This window comes from Carcharhinus amblyrhynchos, chromosome 11, assembly GCF_965287045.1.
Source record: "Carcharhinus amblyrhynchos chromosome 11, sCarAmb.v2.hapA, whole genome shotgun sequence".
In the NCBI taxonomy this organism is placed as follows: Eukaryota; Metazoa; Chordata; class Chondrichthyes; order Carcharhiniformes; family Carcharhinidae; genus Carcharhinus; species Carcharhinus amblyrhynchos.
In genome coordinates this window covers 24,079,205-24,097,928 of record NC_137334.1, presented here as the reverse complement: position 1 = coordinate 24,097,928, position 18,724 = coordinate 24,079,205, and the positions used below count along the sequence as shown (strand labels likewise).

At 43.8% G+C, this 18,724-nt stretch overlaps 1 protein-coding gene across 2 annotated transcripts in view; it reads right to left on the bottom strand.

Annotated features, from left to right (window-relative positions):
- The window catches only part of vps8 (VPS8 subunit of CORVET complex), a 599,989-nt gene that overhangs the window by 311,006 nt on the left and 270,259 nt on the right, over positions 1–18,724 (bottom strand). For both annotated transcript variants that reach the window (XM_080198763.1, XM_080198764.1), the window contains exons 38-40: positions 18,600–18,703; positions 16,253–16,334; positions 9,135–9,217 (exon numbers count right to left, since the gene is read on the bottom strand). In XM_080198763.1, coding sequence (XP_080054889.1) covers positions 9,135–9,217; positions 16,253–16,334; positions 18,600–18,703 — 269 coding nt within the window. The remainder of the gene's footprint in view (positions 1–9,134; positions 9,218–16,252; positions 16,335–18,599; positions 18,704–18,724) is intronic.

The window sequence follows — 18,724 nt, the reverse complement described above, 5'->3', positions numbered from 1 at the left end:
GGCCAGTTTAGAGTTTAAGAGGCTAATTTTCTTCTTTTAATGTGTTATCCTTGGGAAAATTTCAAAGGCTTATAAGATCCAGTGCTGTCAAGTGATAGTGAGCATTGTGAAATCTGTACATTAGTAATTACCTCTCAATGTCAACGAGATTCATAACATCTCTCTGCCTCGTCACAACCAGCATGCAGCACTGCTATTGTGCTGACAATAGTCAATTTATTACAGAATCCTATCCAAAGGGAAAACTAAAAGGATCAGCCTTTACTTCCTATCCTAGTGTGTGTACACTGTGGGTTGGAGCTACTCTCGAGTTTCTACATAAATTCATTCACGTCAATCTGAGGGTAAAACTTCCATGAATCAGCATAATTGAGAAACAAAATGGAGAAAAATTAATTAGTGACAAGAACAGAGCGACCTACACCATCATAAAATGAAGAGAGATCGCCGGGAAATTAGCCATTCTTAAACTGACTAATTGAACAGCCATGGCTTTTTAAAATCTTCAATTAACCACTTCAACCTGCCCTGAATTCCATAAATCCCATCCTGCTGCAATTAACTAAATTTAATTTGAGGCAATTTAAAATAACTGCAGCATCACGTCGTCAGGCTTCAACCGGTCACCGTGGCTAACCACTGGAACCTTCTGGCCAGGGTGCCCATTTGTGCCAGGAATCTGGGCACAATATGATGAATATAGTCAAGCAAGCACAAATGCATTGTTCCAACTGGAATATGTGGCCACCTTCGCAGGCAGGCAGCAACTAGAGCATAAATAATTCATGGGGGAAAATCACCTTCATCAAAATTTTCCAAAGTATGGTGCAATTCAACTCAGTTTTGACCATCTTGCACAATTCAGGCCACAGAAGTACGAACGTCTCGGTTAACAAAATGAGTTTCAAAAATTGAGGAATGTTGCAGAGAACGAAAGATTTAGATGTCACTGAGCAGCTGCAGAGCTCTCTGATGGGGGAGGGTGAACAGCTAACAGTCATAGTCCAAATTAGTATCAGTGACACAGAAAGAAAGCGGGATGAGGTCCTGCAGTCAGGGTGTAGGGTGATCAGTAGACAATGAGCAAATAGGACCTCAAAAAACAGTAATCTCAGGGTTACTCCCAATCTCACATGCTCGCGAGTATGGAAGTAGGAGGTTAAAATAAATGAATGCATGGCTAGAAAGAGGGTGCAGGAGGAAAGGTTTTCAGATTCTTGGGTCATTAGGGCTGGCTCGGGGGAAGGTGAGACCTGTACATATGGATGGTTTTACGAGGTACTTCCATTCATAAGTCTAATAGCAGCAGGGAAGAAGCTGTTCTTGAGTCGGTTGGTACATGACCTCAGACTTTTGTATCTTTTTTCCATGGGAGAAGGTCAGTGTATATCTGGGGTGTGGGGTTCTTAATTATGCTGGCTGCTTTTTGAGGCAGTGGGAAGTAGAGTCAGTGAATGGGAGGCTTGTTTGCATGATGGGCTGGGCTTCATTCATAACCCTTTGTAGTTTCTTACGTTCTTGGGCAGAATAAGAACCATACCAAGCTATGATATAACCAGAAAGAACACTTTCTGTGGTGCATCTGTAAAAGTTGTTGGCGGACATGCCAAATCTCCTTAGTCTTCTGAGAAAGTGGAGGTGTTGGTGGGCTTTCTTAATTATAGTGATGGCATGGGGAAACTAGAAAAGGTTGTTGGTGATCTGGACATCTAAAAGTTCTCCACTATTTGGTGTAGACAATGACTATCTCCTTCGTTTTCTTGACATTGAGGGAAAGATTATTGTCGCACCAGTTCACCAGATTCTCTCTTTCCTGCACTCCGTCTCATAATCTGACCCACTACAGTGGTAATATCAGCAAACGTGATATCAAGGAATTTGGCCACACAGTCATAGGTGTATAAGGAGTATAGTAGGGGGCTGAGGACACAGCCTTGTAGAGCACTAGTGTTGAGGATGATCATGGAGGAGGTATTACCTATCCTTGCTGACTGCGATCTGTGGGTTAGGAAGTTCAGGATCCAAGGAGGAGCTAAACCTCAGGCCACAAATGGGTTTTATCAGAATAATGTTAAGAACATAAGAAATAGGAGCAGGAGTAGGCCATCTTGCCCTTCGAGCCTGCCCCACCATTCAATAAGATCATGGCTGATCTGAAGTGGATCAGTTCCACTTTCCCGCTTTCTCCCCATAACCCTTAATTCCCCTGTCTATCAGAAACCTATCCACCCGTGACTTAAATATATTTAGCGAGGTAGCCTCCACCACTTCAATGGGCAGAGAATTCCAGAGATTCACCACCCTTTGAGTGAAGAAGTTCCTTCTCAACTCTGATCTAAACTGCCTGCCCCCCACTTATCTTGAGGCTGTGTCCTCTAGTCCTGCTATCCTTTCTAAGCGGGAAGAATCTCTCTACCTCTACCTTATCTATCCCCTTCATATCTTATACATCTCTATAAGATCCCCCCTTCATCCTTTTAAACTCCAACTCGTACAGACCCAGCCTATTTAGTCTCTCTTCATAGGCCAACCCCCTCGTCTCCGGTATCAGCCTAGTGAACCTTCTCTGCACTCCCTCTAAAGCCAATGTATCCTTCCGCAAGTGCGGTGACCAAAACCGCACACAGTGCTCCAGCTACGGCCTCACCAGTGCCCTGTACAGCTGCAGGAAGACCTCCCTGCTTTTATATTCTATCCCCCTCGCTATAAAGGCCAACATTCCATTCACCTTCTTGATTACCTGCTGCACCTGCAGACTGGGTTTTTGCGACTCGTGCACAAGGACCCCCGGGTCCCTCTGTACCGTAGCATGCTGTTGTTAAAGACTAAGTCATAGTCAATAAATAGGAGTCTGAAATAGATGTCTTTGTTACCTAGGTGTTCCAGGGTTGACTGCAGGGCCAGGGAGATGCTGTGGACCTGTTGTGGCGATAGACGAGCTGTAGTGGATGCAGTTAATCCGAGAGACTGAAAGTGATTCATGCCATGACCAGCTTATCACAGCACTTCATAATGATGGATGTCAGAGCCACCAGACAATAGTCATTAAGGCACACTGCTTGGCTTTTCTTTGGTTGTTGTTGTTCGTCCATCGTCATCGATGAGGACCTCGACACTATTAGTCATTTTGAGGCTGATTGCAGTGTGTCCGAAGGTGACTGATCAGGCCAATTCGGGCATGGAATGTCCTGGCACATATTGGACAGATTTGTGTAGACGTTGTAGTTGTTGCACTGGTGGCTCTGGATTTGTGCAGCTCATGCTTAAGTTGTGCTTCAGCAATACACCTTGCTTCGTAAGCTTGACAGCCCTTGTGGATGAGGCAGCACCAGGTAGGGCAGTTTTGTGCCAGTGTTTCCCAGGTAATCGCGTCTACGCCAAGCGACTTCAGGGAGGCCTTGAGTGTGTCTTTGAAACATTTCTTCTGCCCTCCATGCGAGCGTCTTCCAGCAGAGAATTCCCCAAAAAGGAGCTACTTGGATATGCGCTCATCTGACATATGGATGACATGACCTGCCCACCGGGTCTGTGCTCTCATCAGCAGTATTGGACTGATGGTAGACTTGCTCTAGAGAGAACTTCAGTGTTTGGTACTTTGTCTTACCATAATATTCTGCGAAGACAAGTCATGTGGAAATGATTCAGCTGTCTTGCATGCGTTCGATACACAGTCCGCGTTTCACAGGCATACATGAGGGTAGTGAGTACCACGGTGCTGTAGGCCTTCAGTTTTGTTGCTGGGCTGATTCCTCGATGTTCCCATACAGTGGAACGCAGTCTACCAAAAGTAGAATTTGCCTTTGCTATTCTGTAGTTAACTTCTGTATCAATAGTCACTGCTTGGGAGAGAGTGCTACCAAGAGAAGTGAACTGGTCCACTGCCTGTAGTTTCTGCCCTTTGATAGTGATTATGGGTTCTGTGTATGGTGCATGAGGACCAGGCTGGTGCATGACTTCAATTTTTTTTAATGTTGATGGTGAGTCCAAAATTGTCACAAGCTGTGGAAAATTTGTCCATACTGACTTGCGTCTTTAGCTCTGAGTCAGTATACAGGGCGCAGTCATCTGCAAAGAGGAAGTCTCTCAGAACAGTCTACTTCACTTTGGTAACAGCTTGAAGTCTCCTCAGGTTGAAGAGCTTCCCATTCACTCTGTACTTGAGGCTGATTCCAGCAACACTGTCCTGGAAGGCATCATTCAGCATGGCAGTAAACTTCAGTGTGGGTGCGAGCACGCAGCCCTGTTTGATGCCATTGGTGACTGGGAATGCCTCAGAGGATTCTCCGCCATCCAGTACTCTGGCCATCATGCCGTCATGCAACTGGCGTACTATCTGAATGAATTCGGAGGTGGGGGGGGGGGGGGGGGGGGGGGGGGGGGGCGCCCGCGGCTGCCAAACTTTTACATGACCCTCCACAGACCTTGTCGGCTTACAGTGTCGAAGGCTTTCGCGAGGTCAACAAAGGTTTTAGAGAACTCGCGATTCTGCTCCTGACACTTCTCCTGAAGTTGGCACGCAGCAAAAATCACGTCAGTCGTCCCACAACCTCTGCTGAAGCCACACTGTGACTCTGGAAACAGGCCCAGCTCCAGATGAGTGACCAGACGATTTAGCAGGACTCTTGCGAGGGTTTCTCCTGTGATGGAGAGCAGCGAGATTCCTTGGTAGTTGTCACATACTTGCCGATTGCCCTTTCTCATGTAGAGGCGTAGCTTCCAGAAGGACTGGAATAACTCAGTGAGCTTCTCTAAGTACAGGGCCAGCATCTTTATAGATCTCTGCGGATATGGCATCTGCCCTGGGGCTTTGCCACTCGATAGCTGGCTGACAGCTTTTGTGACTTCGGCTGCTACCGGTGGGTCATCCATGGCGCTGTTGATATCAACCTGGGGAATCCTGTCTACTGCCTCATTGTTAATAGATGATTGTTGGTTGAGGACAGCTTCAAAGTGGTCAGCCCATCTCTGCAGGATCTGAAACCTCTCTGAGAGCTGAACCATCTGTACTCAGGAGGGGAGAGCTCCTGAGAGATTGGGGTCTGTAGAGGGTGTTGAGGGCTTCATAGAACCGTTTCAAGTTGTTTCTGTCAGCATGTCCCTGTATTTCATCTGCCTTGGCGCTCAGCCAGGCATCTTGCATTTTACACAGTATTCTGGACTGTTCTGCGAGCACTAGTAAAAGCATTTTTCTTTTCTTTGGTACCAGGATGATGATCATCATCTGAAGCAGATGGGGACCTCAGATTGGTGTAAAGAAAGGTTGAAGGTATCTGCGAATACCTGCGTGTGTCCAGGTCTATCTAGGCCAATTGCTTTCTGTGGGTTGACCTTTGAGAAAGCTGCTCTGACATCTGCAATGGTGACCTCAGCTACAGGTTCATCCGAGGCTTCTAGGGTGGAGGGCTGACCTCTTGTTCAAAACAGGCGTAGAATGCATTGAGTTCATCAGATGGAGCCAGCGATTTTACAAGCCTTCATCCTGTAGCCTGTTCTGTCTTACAAACCTGCCATAGTCAGTGGGGGTCATGTGGCTATCCTGGGACTCGAGCTTGTCTGATACAGTCGTTTGGCATCTTTGATAGATCTCCTTAAATCGTATCTGGTTTCCTTGTAATAGGTCAGGGTCGCGTGACTTGAATGCTTCAGATCTGGACAGTGGATATCCCTGTTCATCCGTGGTTTCTGGTTGGGAAGCATACAGATTTGCTTCTTTGACACACATCTACACGCTTACTAATGAAATCAGTTACCGTAGTGGTGTCCTCGTTCAGGCTGGTCAACAGAGTTTTTAAATACCGACCAGTCCACTGACTCCAAGCAGCCCGGTAGGAGATCATCCGAATCCTCAGACCAACACTGCACGACTTTGACAGATTCCCCTGCTTCAAATTTTGCTTGTAAGCCGTGAGCAGGAGCACAGCCTTGTGATCTGATTTGCCAAAGTGTGGGTGGGCGATGGAGCGGTAGGCATGTTTGATATTATATAGCAGTGGATTGCATATCCACTGTCAAACCCTTAGCCAATGCATGTCTCATACCACCAAAGCCAGCTTTCCCTAAGTTCAGGATCCTAGTCTCAGACTTAACTGTGTCACTCTCCATCTTAATGAAGAATTTGACCACATTATGGTCACTGTTCCCCAAAGGATTTCACACACCATAAGGTTGCTAATTAATCCTCTCTCATTACACAATACCAGTCTAGGATGGTCTGCTCTCTATTTGGTTCCTTGACATATTGGTCATGAAAACCATTACTTCTACATTCCAAGAAATCCTCCTCCATTGTATTGCTACCAGTTTGTGCTACCAAGAATGTGCAAGGTTAAGGGGAGGAGGTGGTGAACTGATACAAGGTGAGTTGTTCATTGGGAGAGCTACTGTAGGCATGATGGGCCAACTGGCCTCCTTCTGCTCAGTAACAATTTTGTGATTCTGCAAAGAATAAAATTGGACCAAGCACTGATGTCTATGGCACACCACTCAAATCCCTTCTCCAACAGGAGAAAAACACACAAAATATCCCCTCTAATTTTCTATCCATAAGAACTGGGAGCAGGAGTAGGCCATCTGGCCCCTTGAGCCTGATCCGCCATTCAATAAGATCATGGCTGATCTTTTCGTGGATTCAGTTCCACTTCCCCACCTGCTCACCATAACCCTTGATTTCTTTACTGTTCAAAAATGTTATCTATCCTTGCCTTAAAAGCATTCAATGAGGTAGCCTCCACTGCTTCACTGGGTAGGGAATTCCACAGATTCACAACTCTGGTTGAAGTTCCTCCTCAACTCAGTCCTAAATCTGCTCCCCCTTATTTTGAGGCCATGTCCCCAAGTTCTAGTTTCACCTGCCAGTGGAAACAGCTTCCCTGCTTCTTTCTTATCTATTCCCTTTATAGTCTTATATGTTTCCATAAGATCTCCCCTCATTCTTCTGAATTCCAATGAGTATAGCTCCAGTCTACTCAGTCTCTCCTCATAAGCCAACCCTCTCAACTTCGGAATCAACCTAGTGAATCTCCTCTGCACCCCCTCCAGTGCCAGTAATATCCTTTCTCAAGTAAGGTGACCAAAACTGTACACAGTACTCCAGATGTGGCCTCACCAGCACCTTATACAGCTGCAACAAAACTTCACTGTTTTTAAACTCCATCCCTCCAGCAACGAAGGACAAAATTCCATTTGCCTTCTTAATTCCTGTTGCACTTGCAAACCAACTTTTTGTGATTCATGCACAAGGACACCCAGAATCCTCTGCACAGTAGCATGTTGCAATTTAAAGAGTATCTGAATTTTACGTCAAGTTTCTTGCAAGACACGTAATTAAACGCCTTCTAAAATCCATCCACTGCATTGTAGTTATGTGCATAACCATTCCTTCAAAGAAAAACCTTAAATAATCGAAAGAGACAAACCCATACTTATCATGATCAATTAACCTGCGTGTCTGCAACTTTTCATGAAGTTAACTAATGGATTCTAGGCATTTATACATAACAGATGTTAGCTCTGCTCACCCACTTTACCCTATCAAAGAAACATAGAAACTAGAAGCAGGAGTAGGCCATTCAGACCTTCAAGCCTGCTCCACCATTCATTTTGATCATGGCTGATCATTAAATTCAATATCCTGCCCCCCACCCCCTGCAATATTCTTTTATCACTGGATAGCATTAATTTTGCTAGTGGCAGAAAATAAACTTAAACTTGAAGATATAAACGCAATGGTTTTAAAATTGCATATACTAATGGCAATAGTGGGACATAAACCTCTGTTCTTTAAAATGGAACTCTGGTTACTATTTTAATTCACTGAGAGAGAAATCAGGCCTGAATATGACCATTATAGTCTACACCACATACACTGTGCAACTTGGAACAAAAGCTTTCAGGTACATACAACATTAATAACACCAACAAAAATAATGAACTGTGCATTAAGCTGATCAAGTAAAGCATCATTATTCCCAAATCAGGTTTATTCATTTTTCATCACTTCATATTTTAGGAGGGTTAAGAATTCACCACAACAGAGCTGGAAACTGATCACCATCAGCAAACATGCGCTACTTTTAATTGCAGATAAAATAAATTGCAGAAAAATTATTTTTAAAATAAAGACAAAAAATGTACCTGTGTCTTCACTTCTCTAGCACACACAAACTTGGTGGGCTGCCTTATATTGACTCCACATTATTGTAAAAACGGGACTAGATTTTATGGCCCTTTGCCGGTGTTTTTGAAGGTAGGGAGAATGAGGGAGTGCTAGGACCCTTTTGCTAGGGTCTGCCAGCCAGCCAGGCCTGCCCAAAATTCCAGGCTTACCTTAAAGTCCAATTTTCATCAATCTTCTTCCTCAGGGATTGCCTGTAGTCCCAGCAGTGGCGACCACTTGGTCCCAGCGCTAGTGGGATGACAGACTTGCTCGCCATTTAATTGACCAGCAGCTCTCTGAAATCGTGACTTCCTCCTGATGAAGTTGGTGGGGTGGGGTGGGCAGTGGGCTGTTGGTCAGGTACAATGGTGCCCAATAAAACCCAGGCCTTTCAGGTTTTAAGCTTTTCAAAAAAAAAAATCAATTCTGCACCAATATATCTTCCCCACCCCCAACCCCATCACCCTATCCTAGACATCAGTGATAGGGAACAGATATCTGAGGCTCAAGTCACCACAAATTGCTGGACAACTTGTGTCACTTCGTTGTAAACTTCACAGGACATGGCTGTCAACATCCCTAGGACTTTCAAGATATTGTCAGATTGCTGCTGTAAATTACAAAATAAATTAACTGGTGTGTCAAATTGTCTTTTAATTTCATTCCTGCGAGGTTTGGCTCTAAGTTTCAACAACATCTCCCAACCATCGATTCCAAACGAGCAGAAGTATCTACCCTATCTGGTTTCCTTAATATCTTGAAAACTTCCATCAAATCATCCTTTAATCTTCTAAATTCCAGGGAACACAATAATGTATAATCTCTCCTTATAATTTAACCATTAGAATTCAAGTATAATTCTGGTAAAAAGAAACTGCACTCCTTCCAAGGCCAATAAATCCCTCCTCAGATGCACGGAAGTGCTCACGGTACATGGTGTGGTCTCACAAGAGCTTTGTATAGAGCTTTCAGGGCTTACCTGTAATATGCGTTGCAAAATTGACGGCAGTGTTATAAATCCTGTCATGCTGTTCAGTACTTGTTTTGTCAAGTGCTTCAGAACTGTGAATAGAAGATCAGAATATAAATTTAACTGGCATTAGACAGAGTATAACAATGAGTATTGCACAGAATTGGGGAGCTGGGTGATGGATCACACCCGAAATTCAGTTGCTAGAAAGAAGATCTCCCATTTCAAAACTCCTTAGATGATTTAATTATGCAATCTCACTCACAGGAACAGCTGATAGTTGGAGAGAGGAGTAAAGGTTTCTTTACTGGTTTACTGAATGTTAGGGAACTTGGGGAAATAAATAGAGATGTCTTGAGGAGTGTACGTATTACGGAGGTGGTGGTGCTGGAAGTCTTAAAGCGCATCACGATAGATAAATCCCCAGGACCTGATGAAGTGTACCCCACAACATTGTGGGAGGAAATTGTGGGTCCCCTAGCAGAGATATTTGAATCATGGATAGTCACAGGTGAGGTGCCTAAAGATTGGAAAGTGACAAATGTTGTGCCTTTGTATAAAGAGGGCTGCAGGGGAAAGCCTGGGAACTACAGGCCAGTGAACCTCACATCTGTGGTGGGTAAGTTGTTGGAAGGTATTTTGAGAGACAGGGATCTACATTTAGAGACAGGCATTTAGAGATGCAAGGATTGATTAGGGACAGTCAGCATGGCTTTGTGAATGGAAAATCATGTCTCACAAAATTGATTGGGTTTTTTTGAAGGGGTAACCAAGAAGATAGACGAGGGCAGTGCAGTTGATGTTGTCGACATGGACTTTAGCAAGGCGTTTGACAAAGTAGCGCATGGTAGATTGTTGCATAAGGTTAAATCTCACAGGATCAAGGGTGAGGTAGCTAAATGGATACAAAATTGGCTTGATGGCAGAACTAGACGGTGGTCGTAGGGGGATGTTTTTCAAACTCGAGGCCTGTGACCAGCGGTATGCCTCAGGGATGAGTGCTGGGTCCACTGTTATCTGTCATTCATATTAATGATTTGGATGAGAATATAGAAGGTATGTTTAGTAATTTTGCAGATAACACCAAGATTAGTGGCATAGTGGACAGTGGAGAATGTTACCTCGGACTGCAACGGGATCTTGACCAATTGGGCCAGTGGGCTGACGAATGGCAGATGGACTTTAATTTAGATAAGTGTGAGATGATGCACTTTGGTAGACTGAACCAGGGCAGGACTTACTCAATTAACGGTAGGGCGTTGGGAAGAGTTACAGAACAAAGAGATCTAGAGGTACATGTTCATAGCTCCTTGAAAGTGGAGTCACAGGTGGACAGAGTGGTAAAGGCGGCATTCAGCATGCTTGGTTTCATTGGTCAAAACATTGAATACAGGAGTTGGGCCACCTTGTTGAAGTTGTACAAGACGTTGGGAAGGCCACACTTGGAATACCGTGCACAGTTCTGATCACCCTATTATAGTAAGGATATTATTAAACTAGAAAGAGTGCAGAAAAGATTTACTAGGATATTACCAGACTTGAAGGTTTGATTTATAAGGAGAGGCTGGATAGACTGGGACTTTTTTCTCTGGAGCATAGAAGGCTGAGGGGTGATCTTATAGAGGTCTATAAAATGATGAGGGACATAGATTAGCTAGATAGTCAATATTTTTTTCCCAAAGGTAGGGGAGTCTAAAACTAAAGGGCACAGGTTTAAGGTGAGAGGGGAGAGATTCAAAAGTGTCCAGAGGGGCAATTTTTTCACACAGAGCGTGCTGAATGTCTGGAACAAGCTGCAGAGATAGTAGTAGAGAAGGTTACAATTTCGTCTTTTAAAAAGCATTTAGGCAGTTACATGGGTAAGATGGGTATAGGGGGATATGGCCAAATGCGGGCAATTGGGACTAGCTTTGGGGTTTAAAAAAAGGGTGGCACGGACAAGTCGGGCTGAAGGGCCTGTTTCCATGCTGGAAACCTCTACGACTCTATGACCCTCACCAGGGATTCGGTTCCTTGTGTATATTGCAAATGTTTTAGTTAAACGAGACTCCAATTTTTGCATGTCAAGGAGTTGATGTCTCAAACTGGGACCGTAGGTTAAAAAATGGATTGAAATATCATACTTGCAGAGTGATCATGTTGCATATGTCCCACAGTGGGCCCACTGGGAGGCCTGAGAGCACATTGTTCATTTGCCTAGACCCTGGCACTCTGAAAATATACAATTCACTTATGCACAGAATAGGGTCCAAATGTGTAAGTTAAGGGGATTGGTCACGCTAAATTGCCTCTTAGTGTTTCAAGATGTGTAGGTTAGAAGGATTAGCAGGGTAAATACGTGAGGTTACGGAGATAGGGTCTGGGGAAGATGTTCTGTCAGGGAGTCGGTTCAGACATGATGGGCCGAATGGCCTGCTTCTATACTGTAGGATTCTGACATTAGTCATCATAAAACCACAAATGGCATCAATCCATCCTCACTTAAATCGAACCAAATTTTATTATTTTATCATGTTGCTGTCAATGCACATAGCTTATAGAATCCAAAGCTCAACAGCACAAAAAGATTATTTGCAGGCACTCGGGTTAGTCTGGCATGAGTACATTGGTGAGCTGGTTATAAATGTGAAGACATGGCCCAATATTAAACAAGTAGTTTAAAAACCCATTTCCTCCTCAAGCTCAGAACGTCAATGAATTACTTCCCACAAAACAGTGCAAAGGTCATTAAGAATCCCATCAATATGTGGAATACTAAATGCTTCAGTTTTGAGTCAAGTGGAGGCATCCTATCGTCAACTGCAGTGAATTGTCTTTGTCCTGACTGTAATCACTGCTCTAAAATAAAACTGGACCTAAGATTAAATGGCTGCTTGTAAAAAGATGAATACTAAATCATTAAATCTGAATCTTAATTACAAAGCATTAGATGACTCTTTAGAACATAGAACATTACAGCGCCGTACAGGTCCTTCGGCCCTTGATGTTGCGCCGACCAGTGGAACCAATTTAATGACCCTCTAACCTAAACTATTCCAATGTTATCCATATGCCTATCCACTGACCATTTGAACGCCCTTAAAGTTGCAGGCAGGGCATTCCACGCCCTTACTACCCTCTGAGTAAAGAACCTGCCTCTGACATCCGTCCTATAACTACCACCCCTTAATTTAAAGCTCTGTCCCCGCGTGTTAGCCATCACCATCCGAGGAAAAAGGCTGTCACTGTCCACCCTATCCAAACCTCTGATCATCCTGTATGCCTCAATTATGTCACCTCATAACCTCCTTCTCTCTAATGAAAATAACCTCAAGTCCCTCAGCCTTTCTTCATAAGACCTTCCCATGATACCAGGCAACATCCTGGTAAACCTCCTCTGCACCCTTTCCAATGCCTTCACATCTTTCTTATAATGTGGTGACCAGAACTGTACGCAATACTCCAAGTGCAGCCTCACCAGAGTTTTGCACAGTTGTAACATGACCTCATGGCTCCAAAATTCAATCCCTCTACCAATAAAAGCTAATTTAAGCTAAATAAAAGCTTTAAATTAATAGCTTGAAATATAATCTTAAATATTAAGTCTGGCTCTGCAACTATTTAATCTTGTTTTGTTATATGTGCTCTAGTGAAAAGCCAGAGGACAAATTCTTTAATACATGGATTAAATACTGTTCCATCTGAGAATACAGTTTCCACCTGATCCAGTTAGACCTCATGCACTTCTAAACTGCTTCCATCATAAAGTTCTTTTCTTCCCAGCCAGTTTTTCAGTGCAGCCATTCACATCTTTGGTGGACAAATGTTCGTGAAAGTAAGTAACACAACTCTTCTCTAATTGGTAAACTTGTACAGTCAGTTTTACCCAAAAATAACTTGAGTTCATTTTTCAGATGCACAACCTAATTAGTGCAGCATGGTAGCACAGCGGTTAGTTAGCACTGCTGCCTCACAGCGCCAGGGATCCAGGTTTGATTCCAGCCTCAGGTCACTGTCTGTGTGGAGTTTGTACATTCTCCCCATGTCCCTGTGAATTTCCTTCAGCTGTTCCAGTTTCCTCCCACAGTTGAAAGATGTGCAGGTTAGGTGGATTGGCCATAGTAAATTGTCCTTTAGTATCCAACGATGTGTAGTTTAGGGGAATTAGTGGGGTAAACAGGGATAGGGTCTGGGCAAGATGCTCTGTGGAGAGTTGGTGAAGATTCAATGGGCTGTATGGCCTGCTTCTGCCCTCTAAGGATTCTATAATTGTTGATAGTTGGTAAATTTCTAAGACAACTCATTTATTTCTAATCACTCAGAAACTAAATGCTCTGGCTTTCACAGTTCAGCTCGGTTTCAAGCTTGTTTCAGTTTCTCTCAAACCAATATTTTCAACCTCCAAGCCTCAGGTAATTATAGTCCTCAGAACAATTCAAACTGGGCAGTACGGTGGCATAGTGGTTAGCACTGCTGCCTCACAATGCTAGGTACCCATGTTCAATTCTGGCCTTGGGTCACTGTCTGTGTGGAGCTTGCACATTCCCCCCATGTCTGCATGGGTTTCCTCCAGGTGCTCTGGTTTCCTACCACATTCCAAAGATGTACACGTTAGGCTAACTGGCCATGCTAAATTGCCCCTTCGAGTCAGGGCAAATAATGTGAGGTTATGGGAATAGCCCTGAGAGGGATTGTTGTCGGTGCAGACATGATGGACCAAATGGCCTCTTTCTGCACTGTAGGGATTCTATAATTCAATGGTACGCAGACTCAGAGAACTAATTCTCTCCCAGTGTCAAGTGAACTAATCACTTCAGCCAAACCACAACCCTTTAAAATTCTTCAATCTTCTAGGCAGTGTTGTGATTAAGAGGCTTACAGAATCTACAAGCAGACTTGGCTTTGGCTTAAGATTGTCTGCAGGTCTTAAGTAGCTTCATTGTGGAGGTTTCTAAAAACATTTCAATTATCAGAATCAGAGCCGCTGTACTGTGAGATTTTTCTTCCATCTCCCCAGACGGACGTGAAAAGGGAAATTCTTGTTTGGGAATGCGATTTATGGAGCACACAAATTGACAGCTACATTTGGGACGTCATCGGGGGCTCAGTGCATTGAGCCATTTCTTGATCTCAGGTAGAATTAAATTAAATTGGTTGAAGTCTAGTTTTCGTGAAGCTGGGAACCTGCAGGGCAGCCAAGATAGATCATCCACTTGGTATTTCTGACTGAGCCACTTGCAAACTCTCTCTCCATCAGAGAGACACAATTGGTTATATTGCTGAGAGGCACTACCCCCAAGAAGCATGGGGCAAGATGAGGAGGTGGATCTACCATAGCTAGTATAGGGATTGAACCTGAGATGTTGGTGTCATTCTGCAACACTCTCTCGCTGTTTAGACAGATGAACTAACCGTCCCCCATAAGCTGGACTTCTCCATTTGAGAGAATTGGGTTATTCATGGAGTTTATTCCTCTCCTGTAATTTGTTTATTAATCTATCACTGTTCATGAGTGCACGCAGTACGATGTCAGAGCTGTAACCTGATTCATTGTGGCTTCATTAGTCAGTTTTTCTCCATGTTTAAAGAACTTATGGAATCCTGTGAGTAATGATCAACATAATGATGCTCCTTTCCCAAGCAAACATTATCTGTGCTGCAGTTAGAATGCTTCAGTTCTAATATCCGAGATCCTTTTACAGATAAGATAGTGACAGAAAATTAATTAACTTCATAGCATAGACACTACAGTCTAAATCTATGGGTTTTTCTAAAATATTTTCTTAATCTAATTAGTTCATTAATTTCCTGTGACAAAGTTTTCAGATTTTTTTTTAAAAGTACATTTACTTTATTCCGCCTATGGCCTGTATATAATCGTATAATCAGTGGGAAGAAAATGCTGAAATGCCCAATCGCAACTTGTATCTGATTTAGAACAACCTCCCTCTCCTCTCCAAAGTCCTTGAATAGCACCTCAATTCCACATTCATCTTACCAGGAATTCCATATCTGATCCCTCCAATCAAGTTTCTACGCCTGCATAATGGTGAAACAGCTTTTATCAAAACCACAAACACCACACTATGTTATCGTGACAATGGTAACCTTGTCCTTCCAGTCTGTCTGTAGCTTTTGGCACCATTTATACATTATCCTCCTCAAACTCCTGACCTTCATCACCCAGCTGGGTGAGACTGCTCTCACCTGGATTACACCTCCAAAGCCTTGGCCAGCCAATCACTTTCCACTTTTGCACCATTACCCCTGGAATCGCTGAAGAATAGATCTTCAGCTCCATCCCTTCTCTTGGTGACATCATCAGAAAACGCAGCTTTGATTTTCATGTGTATTCTTATTACACCCAGCTGCAGCTCACTCCCGGCTCTCAACCCCCTCCGCTGTTTTGAAATTGTCAAACCACCGATCCAACACTAGTCCTGGTGAAGCAGGAATTTCCCTCAATTAATTAACAGGAAGAATAAAGACATTGTCTTCAGTCCCTGCCATAAATTCTGCTCCCTTGAGGCTGACTTCATTCGTCTCTCTGGAACTGCTTTGCTATCAGACCTTGATAAAAGGTAAAAGTCGCCATAGTCCCAGATGACCATTAGTTGTGCCTGATGGTAATTTAACTCGGATCACCGCACTTCAGGTGAGGGGTAAAATTGAGAACGCAGGCCCTTCATGAATAACCTCAGCCAATATGGGAATGGAACCCGCGCTGTTGGCGTCGCTCTGCATCATTAGCCAGCTGTCCAACCAACTGAGGTAAACCAACCCCGATCAGACTCTGAGATGAGCTTCCGACCATATACTCATGCCATCACTAAGACCACCTATATCCATCTTTGTAGTATCATCCAACTCCACCTCTCCGTCAGCCCATCTGCTGCTGAAATCCTCATTTGTGGCTTGTTACCTCTAGACATAGCTATTTTAACACTTCCCTGGCGGATCACCCATGTTCTACCTACAATACAAGTGGCATCGTCCAAACCTCTGCCCGTGTCCCAATGTGCACCAAGTTTCATTCATCCATCAATCCTCTTTTTCACTGATATACCCTGGCTCTTGGTTAAGCAATATGCAAATCAAGGTTAAGATAATTTATACAAATGCAAGATGCAAAATGTTTCAATGCTCACATTCAGAGGCATGACTGGCTGACCCATCTTTCAACAGTTTCTGTGCTGACATAACAGCCTCAAGCAATGGAAACCATAAGGCCTGAAAGAGAGAGAAAATGAATCTATCAAAGAAGCATTCCTGTTCTCACACCTCACAACATTATAGTTCAAGAATAGCACTTCTACAATGAGTCAGTTAGTAAATGTACTTTTCAATAAGGTGCTGCCCGGTGCTGTTCACAACTTATGTTGAGTTGCTCTTTGTCAGGGAAACGGTAACAACATAGGAGTTAGCCCCAGTGCTTCTGACCAAGAGTGGGAAAGTAATTCTACTTTGATTCTTCTTCCCAAATACTGTCCAGCAATTCTTGGTGGAGAGTGGAATTGCATTGGAGAGGTGTATGAGCTTAGTTGTGATGCCCACAATTAAGTAGCACTGTGACACTCATTGGCTAGACTGGCAAATGAAAAACAATGCCGTATCGCAGCAATCGATATTCTTTATGCTCAGCAGTCTGATATGAATCTAGGACGCCAGGACAGAAGGCAAGAATTAGGGAGGAAAACAAAACAAAGTGTGTATACTGCAATTACCTCACTAAAACACTTTTACAGGACAATAAAATTACTTCAACAGATTTATAAAATCATTATTGAAGAATAATGTGCAAACTTTATCACTCTTTCTTAGCCAATAAATTAACAAACTGGTGCTTAAGCTTTGAATTTTTTCAAATTAAATATTATCTGTCAACAGTCAGAATTAAATTGTATACTTACATTCTACTCATTGCAGAAAGAACAGATCAGAGAGCGAGCTGGTACAGTACTGCTGCATTGCTTGGGAATCCAGAGAGAAGGAATCCCAGAAAGGGGAGATTGAAACCCAGTGAAGTGGGCCATCGTTAAAGCCATCCGAGTGGGAGTAACTTTGGACAGAATTCCAAAGAAAAACCTTCAAAGGAGCAGACTGGAAACTCTCATGAGAAAGATGAAGTATAAGTGAGTTTGGTTGACTCACAGTGGGAATAATGCCTGGGTGATTTGTTGAGAAAGCCATGGAATCTGCTTTGGTTACATCTGTCACCCACTCTGTAGAGTGGTGGGGGTCGGTTAGCTCAGTTGACTGGAGTGAAGCCAACAATGTGGGTTCAATTCCCGTACTGACTGAGGTTAGTTATCCATGAAGGTCCCGCCCTCTCAACCTTATCCCTTACCTGAGGTATGCTGACCCTCAGATTAAATTACTATCCGTCAACTCTCCCCTTCAAAGAGGGGAGCAGCCTAGGGTCCTCTGGGACTATGGCGACTTTCATTTTTTTGTCTGTTAATTCACATGTACCTCATAATTACTCTGAATGTTAGAGTATAAGGTACATCTTTAAAATTGTTTTATCTTTCTGAACTTGTATAGCAAAAGCTTGTTTAAAACACGTAGAATATTTTGGCTTTATTCCAAAAGCTGATGGTTTGAATGTAAATCTTTGTCTACCGTAAACAAAATGTTATTGACTTCCAAGCGGATGTGCACACCTGCACCTCCCCCCACCGCCCCCCCCCCCCACCGCCCCCCCCCCCCCCCCCCCCCACCGCACCCCGGCTCCCCCAACCCCAGAGTCTGGCCAAGGATCTTAACAATGTGCACTGATCTGAAGGAAACTGGGCAGCACGGTAGTGTAGTGGTTAGCACTGCTGCCTTGTAGCACCAGGGACAGGAGTTCAATTTCAGCCTCAGGTCACTGTCTGTGTGGAGTCTGCATATTCTCACCTGTCTGCATGGATTTCCTCTGGGTGCTCTGGATTCCTCCCACAGTCCAAAGATGTGAAGGTTAGGTGGATTAGCTATGCTAAACCGTCCCTTAGTGTCCTAAGGTATGCGGGTTAGGTGGGTTGGCTGTCGTAACTACGTGGGGGTTACAGGAGTAAGGTAAGGAGGTCGGACTGGATAAGATGCTCTTTCAGAACGGGATTCTAAAATTTCCTTGTGCCAACCTGTCCCCAAGGGTCCTACAGGAGGCTGGGGAAAGAATCAGATGGAAAAATAGGGGAAGAACTATGAATAGGTTGTTGTGACATCATGCCTTGAAGACTACAGATGCAAGGTCAAAGATACATTGGATACAGTGTGTTCTAACTCAGTGAAAAGAAAACATTGCCAGCTCTCTTCCCCACCAGCACTTTCTGCAGTCACACTGCACAGTGCAGTTATAGTTACTGACAGATGGATAGTTCACAGCTGACTACAGTTTGGGGAAGTTGGATAGGGCAATGAAGGATTCCAAAAGGGAGGAGAAAAGGAAATGGAAGAAAAGTTCCATTAAATTCTGAAAACTGCACTGGAGAAAGGCCCTGTCTCAGCACTCACCTCCCGCTGCTGTTGGTTGAGACTACGTGAGTTGCGTTGGCACAATGCAATGGTCTCTTCTAATGTGGATTCTGCAGCTTGCGTTGTTTCTTCATTTTCCTCTCCTGCACAGAACCACATGATGG